Source organism: Argentina silus (assembly GCF_951799395.1).
Source record: "Argentina silus genome assembly, chromosome: 3".
Lineage (NCBI taxonomy): Eukaryota > Metazoa > Chordata > Actinopteri > Argentiniformes > Argentinidae > Argentina > Argentina silus.
Window position 1 is genome coordinate 515,892 of NC_139657.1, and position 10,000 is coordinate 525,891.

General features: G+C 53.5%; 2 protein-coding genes across 3 annotated transcripts in view; one reads left to right on the forward strand and one right to left on the reverse strand.

The window, feature by feature from the left end:
• Positions 1–4,353, reverse strand: part of psme3ip1 (proteasome activator subunit 3 interacting protein 1) — an 11,660-nt gene extending 7,307 nt beyond the window's left edge. The window contains exons 1-5 of the mRNA XM_083666715.1: positions 4,262–4,353; positions 3,460–3,510; positions 2,991–3,122; positions 2,598–2,696; positions 1–90 (exon numbers count right to left, since the gene is read on the reverse strand). The exon at positions 1–90 is cut by the window's left edge and continues 33 nt beyond it. Of these exons, the coding sequence (XP_083522841.1) occupies positions 1–90; positions 2,598–2,696; positions 2,991–3,114 (313 nt within the window). The 5' untranslated portion in view covers positions 3,115–3,122; positions 3,460–3,510; positions 4,262–4,353. The remainder of the gene's footprint in view (positions 91–2,597; positions 2,697–2,990; positions 3,123–3,459; positions 3,511–4,261) is intronic.
• A 1,308-nt stretch (positions 4,354–5,661) lies between these two features.
• rspry1 (ring finger and SPRY domain containing 1) overlaps positions 5,662–10,000 on the forward strand; it is a 15,645-nt gene continuing 11,306 nt past the window's right edge. The window contains exons 1-5 of one of the 2 annotated variants that reach the window (XM_083666689.1): positions 5,662–5,747; positions 6,957–7,128; positions 7,273–7,724; positions 8,729–8,781; positions 9,796–9,908. In XM_083666689.1, the coding sequence (XP_083522815.1) occupies positions 7,327–7,724; positions 8,729–8,781; positions 9,796–9,908 (564 nt within the window). In that variant the 5' untranslated portion in view covers positions 5,662–5,747; positions 6,957–7,128; positions 7,273–7,326. Of the gene's footprint in view, positions 5,748–5,798; positions 6,464–6,956; positions 7,129–7,272; positions 7,725–8,728; positions 8,782–9,795; positions 9,909–10,000 lie in introns of those variants that run through there. The other variant, XM_083666690.1, reaches the window with a different exon arrangement.

Sequence of the window (10,000 nt, forward strand, 5' to 3'; positions counted from 1 at the left end):
CCCTGCGCTGCTTCTCCACCAGGCTCTGTTGCCTGGAGACCTCATCCAGGAAGTGGGACTCATCCTCATCTAGCCCCTTCACCATGTTCTCTACACACACACACACACACACACACACACACACACACACATCAGTATACATAATAACCAGGAAAAGAGGAAGTGGAGGGGGAGGAGGAGGAGGGGCGGGGGAGGAGGAGACAGAGAGGAGGAGGAGAGGAGGAGGTGCAACACTGGTGTCAGGGAACTGAACACACGGGCAAGGCGTTGGGTCACCACGGTGACGAAGAGAGTAGGCTTATCACCAGGGAAACAGTTACCGAGGGACGCTGCCATGGCTACGGAGGCAGGCTCCAGTCGTTCCTGACGACCAGGCCGTCGCTACCCAGCCTCTCCATGTCACCCCGACACCCAACATAACCCCCCTAACACCCTACATTACCCCCCCACACCCTACATAACCCCCTAACACCCTACATTACCCCCCCCCCCCCCCCCAACACCCTACATAACCCCCTAACAACCTACATTACCCCCCCCTAAGACCCTACATTACCCCCCCCCCCCAACATTATCTCCCCTAACAACCTACATTATCTCCCCTAACACCCTACATTACCACCCCCTACATTATCTCCCCCAACACCCTACATAACCCCCTAACAACCTACATTACCCCCCCTAAGACCCTACATTACCCCCCAACACCCTACATTACCCCCCCAACACCCTACATTATCTCCCCTAACACCCTACATTACACCCCAACACCCTACATTATCTCCCCTAACACCCTACATTACCACCCCCTACATTACCCCCCCCCCCAACACCCTACATTATCTCCCCTTACATTACCACCCACTACATTACCCCCCTAACACCCTACATTACCCCCCCCCCCCCCCCCCGACACCCTACATTACCACCTACTACATTACCCCCCCCCCCCCCCCCCCCCCCGACACCCTACACCCCCTAACACTGCCTTCCTGCCTGAACAGATGTGTCTGTTAAATCATGTTGATGGTTTATTTTGGTATGTCATCGTATCTCAATCAAACCCAGTGGGACTACAACAGCGTTAGGTGACCCGTATGGATGAAGACGGTGAGCGGCAGGGAAAGCACTCAAATCTTCAGATGATGTGTGGTGCTGCAATAATTCATGTCGGTGTTATTGTGCAGGTTGTCTGTGATGGACCCAAAGCCACTATTGTTCTGCTACATTTCCCCTGTTGACTAAAAAAGGCGCAAAGATTATTTTTATTCCTCCACGGAGCGCAAAAGACCTTCCCGTAGACAACCAGAACGCCATCTCTCTCCAACCGGTCTTTGTTAACTCCTTCAGCGCGAAGGGTGAATGAAGTCGCCCAAATCGTCAACATTCTGGAGCGCCACGGGTGACTTTATTCACCAGAAATGCATCAATGACGATGCTTCATTTAGTAGCCAGAGTGTTGTTGCTAGGTAGATTCCACATAGAACACCTGGCCCTCTAGGTGGGGAGTGTTCCAGAACTCTTTGGCAGTTGGTGGGTTAAAGGAGCTCTGCGTTTGTACAACATCTCTCCTGTCCTGAAATGTGTATGCATTGTGCGTGCGTCATCCCCCAACCCTAACCCCATAGATATCTCTGTCCAGGGAGATCAACATCAAAAGGCCAAAAGGAATAAATGAGAAACCAAAAGTACCATGGCAACGCAAAACATCAGCTTAGCAACCATTTCCCTCCAGCTGCTTCCTAAACTGCACGTAATCACATGGCTGTTGCCGAAGAGCCACAGGTAAGGCGGGCTCAATGTCCACCGCTGTGTTGACACCACATCAGCGCTCCGACGTTCATCCCCACGGGTTCATGGAGACAGAGGATGGAGCCACAACGCACATCCAACACCAACAAGCGCCTGCACATTTCAACATGTTGGTTTTCAGTTGACTTGCTGCTTCCTGCACGTAGAGTGAGAGTGAATGAGTGCTGTGTAGAACTTCCTGCGAGCGCTTCTCTCCGAGGTTGGAGTCGGCGCGTGCTTGAGAGAGCTCGGTCGGAGCGAACCGGAAGACAGGAGGAGCCGGCGGGCTCTGCTCACCCACCCCACCCCACCGTGTCTGTGTCTGTGTGTGTGTCTGTGTGTGTGTGTGTGTGTGTGTGTGTGTGTGTAAAACTGCACGAGTCGACGACACTGCGCTGTGTTTTCTCGACGAGAGCGTCGTAAAATAACGAGGCCAAAGCGGCCCATGTTAGATGTAAACGTCTGTAGGCCTGGTGGATACCTCCATCAGCAGACCCACACCATGACTCTCCTCCTCAGCAGGCCTAGCCCTGCCCTAGCCCTCAGGATGAATGGAGGAGAGGTTATTTGTTTCTCATATTTATGAAGTTTGTGGAGGGGTGTTTTTTTTTTTTGCTGGGCGAACCCTTCGCCTCACCCTAAGGGGCTGCAGCATGTAGCTTAGAGGAGACGTGTTGGAGGGAGGGATGGAGAGAGGAGAGGAGAGAGGGCAGGGATGAGGAGAGGAGAGGAGAGGAGAGAGGGCAGGGATGGAGAGAGGAGAGGAGAGAGGGCAGGGATGGAGAGAGGAGAGGAGAGACTCTTACTGAATTTGAACTGCTCCTCATACTCTTCCTGCTTCTTGTCTTTCTGCTCCTGCAGCTTCTCAAAGAGGGAGCGAGGGTCATACTCCTCCTCAGGGGCCTCTACACACACACACACACACACACACACACACACACACACACACACACACACACACACACACACACACACACACACACACACACACACACACACACACAGTGGAGACCAGTGTGAATTTTCGAGAGAGATGAGGGAAGGACAGAGGGAAAGAAGCAAGGAGAAAGAGGAGAGAGAGAAAGAGAGATGCTCATTCTAATGTATGTTTTTCTGTGTGTATGCGTATGTTAGAGAGAGAGAGAGTGTGTGTGTGTGTGTGTGTGTGTAGGCGTGGTTGGGGCAGATAGACAGCTCACCCTCTGGGTCTTCGGGGTTCCTGACTCTCTCCCATTCCTCCTGCCTGATCTTCCTCTTCTCCTCGATTTCAGTCTCCGACACAAACTTCTTCTTGAGGTCAGCGCCTCCTGCCCCTGTCGCCATGGCAGCCCCTGGGAAACCAGACCAGAGACGGTCACCAGCCAGTGACCGGAACACACAGGAACACACAGGAACACACAGGAACACACAGGAACACACAGGAACACACAGGAACAAGGCCTAGGCTAGGGGGACTTGTTAGAAGGCATCACCACCACAGACATAGGTTGATTAGTTATCATGTGCAGATGGTACAGCTGCAAACGCTGTACAATGAAATGCTCAGCTCGAGCTAGCTCTCAACAGGACACAACCATAGCAACACAATAATAACAACAATAATACACTATACACAATCCATTGTACAAGAGCCAAACGGTGTGGAGCCTTGGTGGAATATTGACCTACTTCACTTGTGTGAACTCAATCAAGCAGAGGACTGGACAGGCATGGATTTATCTGTTGGATACAAGTCCAGACAAAACAGACCATTATCACCCACCCACACACACACACACACCCACACACACACACACAGCTAGAGTGAGGAAGGACGTTACTGTCCGTCCAGGCCTTGGCTTCTGCCTCCCTCCAGTGGCACGTCGGTGTATAACCATCATTTTACCTTCCATCACAACACAACGTCCAGGATCAACAAACATCAAACACGGACCATTCTGGACAATCACAGCAGTTCACCCTGTTACAGAACGACTGCTACAGGCCGCGATCTGAGAGGGTACCAGGCTGAACCCTGGTGGCCCTAACCCTAACCCCAGCCCTAACCCTAACCCTAACCCCAGCCCTAACCCCAGCCCTAACCCTTCATCAGCGCCGGTATTTAAGGCCTGAATACTGACAGCGAGGCTCTCTCCTCGCTAGCTAGCTGGTTAGCGGCTGAGTATCATATGTCTTGAAACGAACCTGCCTCTCCTCGGGAGGCTGGCCCGGTTTGATACCGACCGCAGTGTCATTCAACGAGCTACGAACCCGTCTGTCAACCCTGAAACACGCCGGAGTCTGAAGGCGATGACTCGGCTAACGACCTGAGGAACGAACACAGCGGCTAGCTGCTAGCATAACACTGCTAACCGCGCAGGGACGGACAGCTAGCTAGCTATATGGCTAATAACAGCGATACCTCCTCGCCGAATAACACGAACTAGGTTGAAAGACGGTGAAACGGTAAATGAATAAGGTAACAGTTGACCTGGAACTAAGGTTGAAGGATATGTCAGTTCAATGGAGTATTCAGCCGACAACATTGGATAGCTACCTAAATCCACGACGCCTCGTGTCACAGTCAATATGGTCCGGCTGGGTTTTTTTGGACGGGATCAGTTTGGTTCCCATCTCCAAACGGGTGCCCCCCCCCCCCCTCCCCCCGTCTAGGGTCCTCGCCTCTGGAATAACCTACTTCATGAGTTTAGGGTGTCACAATCCATGAACGCTTTTAAAAGAAACCTCAAGACACACCTTTTTATCTTAGCTTTCTCTTAATCCACTTGCACTTCTATTTTTGTTTTCTTTTTAATTTACCCTCTTAATCCATTATTATTTATTTTTCTATTCTATTCTCTATGTATACTTGTATGTTCTGTACTATTTTCAATTTTACTGTTAAGCACCTTGTATTGCAATTTTGTATGAAAGGCGCTGTATAAATAAAGCTTGCTTGATTGATTGATTGATTGATTGATTGATTGATTGATTGATTGACCCTGGCTTCACTCGATAGGATTTGTAACCAAATGACGGTTGTTGGCAAACAGAACCGCTTTCAAGTGGACAATCTTTGTACTGCCTGTATGTGATTTGTCTGCGAGATGTTGTCATGCCCAGTATTATTACCCTGTCTGAGTAACATCATCTTCAATTTGCAAACTAAACAGTCAAAAATACATGATGAAATGTAAGTACTCGTGTTTCGCTCTGCATCGCTGTATCTGACAGATATACTAAGAAAGTACCTACTCGCAGTCTGCGCCTGGAAGGCAGAAATCAGTACTTGTATCAGTAAATCGGTATTGTACTATAGAGCGACTGTATTCATCACTGTGGTGCAGATTAGGAACGTGGACTTGTAAACTACCGGTTGTTTAAAGAGCTGCAGATGTCATGTGTTGAGAAAACCCCCCTCCCCACCGGACCCCCCTCCCCACCGGACCCGCCTTCCGACCGGACCCCCCTCCCCACCGGACCCGCCTCCCCACCGGACCAGCCTTCCGACCGGACCCCCCTCCCCACCGGACCCGCCTCCCCACCGGACCCGCCTCCCCACCGGACCAGCCTTCCGACCGGACCCCCCTCCCCACCGGACCCGCCTCCCCACCGGACCCCCCTCCCCAGCGGACCCGCCTCCCCACCGGACCCCCCTCCCCACCGGACCCGCCTCCCCACCGGACCCGCCTCCCCACCGGACCCCCCTCCCCACCGGACCCGCCTCCCCACCGGACCCCCCTCCCCACCGGACCCCCCTCCCCACCGGACCCGCCTCCCCACCGGACCCCCCTCCCCACCGGACCCGCCTCCCCACCGGACCCGCCTCCCCACCGGACCCGCCTCCCCACCGGACCCGCCTCCCCACCGGACCCGCCTCCCCACCGGACCCGCCTCCCCAGCATCTCTCAGCCTGACAGCTGGTCGGACGGCGGAGCTGCTAGCTGACGCTACGGAACTACTCCAGATCCGCCAAGGTATGTCTGGCGTCAACGGAGACAAACAAACAAACAGAGCAGAGGTCTACCGGAGCCGTACCGTGGGTTTAATCAACCCGGAGACAAACAGGTCTACCGGAGCCGTACCGTGGGTTTAATCAACCCGGAGACAAACAGGTCTACCGGAGCCGTACCGTGGGTTTAATCAACCCGGAGACAAACAGGTCTACCGGAGCCGTACCGTACCGTGGGTTTAATCAACCCGGAGACAAACAGGTCTACCGGAGCCGTACCGTGGGTTTAATCAACCCGGAGACAAACAGGTCTACCGGAGCCGTACCGTACCGTGGGTTTAATCAACCCGGAGACAAACAGAGGTCTACCGGAGCCGTACCGTACCGTCGGTTCAATCTACGAAACGTGGATTTGTCTCTCGGACGTGTCGATGTTGTTACTTCGCTTGTGTGTCAACTTGTGTGCTAGCTACTTCCCTCCCTGTAGCCTACAGGCTAACTTAGCTTAGCATAGCTAACGTTAGCTGCGCTAAGTGACGCGTTAGCCGGCCAGGTAGCTAGCTAGCTCGCTAACCACATTTTCTGGGCCTCTTGGTGGTTGTCCATTTGCTAGCTAGCTATATTACTATTATTATTATTATTATTATTATCGTATTATTATTGTTGCCGTCGTTAACATAGCTAGCTTGTTGCGCCGCTAAGGAGAAGAGCGTCCAGGTTCTCGGCTCGTTGACTTGCCTGGTAAGTGTGGCTTCCTCTTCCACGCCCCACCTAGCTAGGCTAGCGGCTAGCTAGCCGACTGTCATTCACTTTGAATAGATAAAGTTGGCCCGTTTTAGCCGCTAATGCTAGGTGCTAATGTCGATCTCTCACCGCGGACGTCGGGACGCGTGTGTGTGTGTATTTTTTTGGGATGTCCCCGCAATGTCCCGCAACACCGCCTGGATAACCACGCCAGGCGAGGACGGCAATGTTGTTGTGGTTTGTCATTGATCGGACCTAAACGTCTGCGGTTCGATCCCCTGAGCCGTGTTCAGCTCTCCTCCGGGTGTGTGGTGTTACTGTACACACCGAGGGGACACAATCTCTGGCCAGCTCCAGTAACCGCTGGAGGAAACGTTAGATCGCCCCTGACACGGTGGTCATGAGTCTTATTAATGAAGCTGTTGCCACGTTAAGCGAAGCGACGCGGCTCACATTTTCGTACGTTTTTCTTTCTTTCTTTCACTTTTAGATTTCCGTCCAACCCGACGACCGACACACACACACACACGGAGACCTGCGCGGGTTCGGGGAGCGGAACAGCAGCGGGACTTTCTGCCGGTCATCTCCTTCCCTATGACGGCTGCGGTTGGCCGCGGCGCCGCTGACTCCTGCCGCTCCGCCTAAGCCGCCGACCCACCGAGGTAAGGTTAGGTTCAGATCGGAGATTCGGCTCTTAAACCCAGAGTGAGATGTCTAGGATAGTGATATGTCCTGAGTCGGGGGGGGGGGGGGGGGGGGTGGAGGACAATCTACACCTTTATTGATTGATTTTTTCCCTCCCGCAGCTGAAGCACCATGAGTGACGTCCCCTCCCCGTCCGCTCCAGAGCCCCTCATGATATGATAGTAGCCGCCTGGATTGCATTCTGTGCCAGCAGGAGCCTCGCCAGAGTACTGCTTCTCTCCTGGGAGCGGCTTCACGGTTCGGCCCGGTTCCGGTTCAGCCTCGGGACATCGTCGCCCGTCGCCATGGGCAACAGCTGCGTGTGCCGGGAGGACAGTGACGTGGAGGACGGAGGCGGCGGCGGGTCCGGGACCCGCGGCGGGTCGCAGGTGAGGCGGGTCGATCACACCGGCGCCCTCACCGCCGACCCGCCAGAGGCTCGGAGCAGCAGGCCCCGTGACCCGGTCCGACCCCCTCGGCGCGGCAGGGGACCCCACGAACCTCGGAGGAAGAAGCAGAACGTGGACGGGCTGGTTCTGGACACGTTGGCCGTGATCCGAACGCTGGTTGACAAGTAAGTGGTTTAATGCCCAGTTTTCCGACCCCAAGCAAGAGGCCATAGCATGGCTAACCGGGGGGGGAGGGGAGGGAGGGAGAGAGGGGGAGAGCATTAGCTTCTCTAGTCTCCCTCTCCTAGTGACACCTGAAAGGGAACTGGGTGTGAAGGGTCTGTATCTTTATCTTGATTAGCGTTAGCCGCGGGGGAACTTCCATGCTATCAGGGCTAACCGCTTTATCTCCCAGTTCAACCTGGATCAGCACTTCTCAACTGTTTCAACAGATTGTGTAAAGCCCCATTTTTGAAACACACACACACACACCTTCTCAGGTAGTTTGAGAGGTTTGTAAGCTGGTTTGTATTCTCAGGGGGGTTAGCTTGTAGGACGATGTTCCAAGCCTCCATACCTCCTCTCCTCTCCTCTCCTCCCCCACCGTCCTCCCCTCTCTCTCCACTCCTCCTTCCCCCACCCTCCTCCCCTCTCTCCCCCACCCTCCTCCCCTCTCTCTCCTCTCCTCCCTCCCCTCCCTCCTCCCCCCTCAGAGTCCTGTTAATAGTTCAGCCTGTCAGCACCCCCCCCCCCCCCCCCCAGTGTCACTGTGTTGAGTTGAGTAGCTGAAGGAGCTAGCAGAGCCAGTACTTCCTCTGGTGTTCCACTGAAGGAGTCCCCCCCCAGGAGCAGTGGGGCCGCTGCTGTCAGTGAGTGGTCAGGGTGAGGGAGGAGGGGAGTGGTGGAGGGGCCGGCCCGCTCGTCAACAACAACAACAACAACAGCAACAACAACAGCAACAGCAGTGGAACAATCAGTCCATCAATCTGCTCTACTGTCTGCCTCAGGCTTGGTGTCGGAATTTCATAACAGCTCATTTTAGATCCAAGGACTTACCACATACACACTGTCTCTGTCTGTCTCTCTCTATCTCCCTGTGTCTGTGTTTCTCTCTCTCTCTCTCACACACGTAGCCTAGCTGAAGATCGTACATCATGTGGTGTGTAATTGTGAGGTGTTTGTGTTGCAGTGACCAGGAACCTCCCTACTCCATGATCACACTGCACGAGATGGCAGAGACGGGTGAGACGCGCACACACACACACACACTAACACACACTCTACTGTTCACATGAGAGAGAGAGATTCACAGATCGTGAGCTCCTTGCCAAAACCCTTTACTGTAGTGGAGGTGGTTTGGAGTCACACCCCTGTGATGAGGTAGCCCTGCCGTCAGACCTTGAGGATGGCCTCTCGGCCTAATGGTAGATGACCTGGGTTCGAACCCCACTAAGTAGTCAGTGCTTTCTGGAGACCAGGAGTAGGCTTGTCTTAATCTGTGTCTGGCCGTTCTCGGTGCTTTCTGGAGACCAGGAGTAGGCTTGTCTTATGATGTCAGATCATAAGATCTCAGATGTTGTCATGAGATCTGAAGAGATTTCCACAGAACTTGTTAGCATGTTATTGAGTGAGTCAGAGTACAGGCTACTACATTACTTTGTTATTGTGTGTGTGTGTGTGTGTGTGTGTGTGTGTGTGTGTGTGTGTGTGTGTGTCAAAGAATGACTTTGTTATTGTGTGAGTCAGAGTCGTGAGAGGATCACTCTCCTTCCTCCTGTCTGCTGAGCCACAGCTCAGGTTCCCCCCGGCCTGACCTCTCATGAAATAGTTAGAGTCCTCTTGGTGAGGTGAGTCCTCTTGGTGAAGGAGTCCTCTAGACATGAAGTGGCAAGTGTGTTGTCTTGGCAGCAGCTGTCACTTGTCCTATAGCAGCTTCCTGATAACGATGACTGGCGTTTCCTACAGTATCACTGCTGTGTCCAAGGCCCTTAATGATGTAGTGATCAGACAGATGTGTTGGGTTGTCCTGCAGAGAGAGAGAGAAACCATGCATACAGAAAGAGGAGAGAATCTGAGGCTCTGTTTGGCTGCTGACATAATGAGTCATCATGTCATACATCAATCCCCTCTCCTGGGACAATGTTAGCCTGGCCGAACCTCGGTGGTGAGGGGGGCTGGGGGGGGGGCACCTGTTCCTTTGATGTTGGAGAGTGGTGGATTTGCTCTCTCTTTAACTCTCAACTCCCCGTCCCCTAGATGATGGTTGGTTGGAGGTGGTCCAGTCTCTGATCAGAGTGATCCCTCTGGACGACCCCCTGGGCCCTGCTGTTATCACCCTGCTGCTGGATGAGTGTCCCCTGCCCACCAAGGTGACACACACACATATTCAGACACACAGACTCACCTTTTTTAACCTGTCCTATTCCTTTAATTTTCCTTTTTTTCACTGAACTATTAAGTC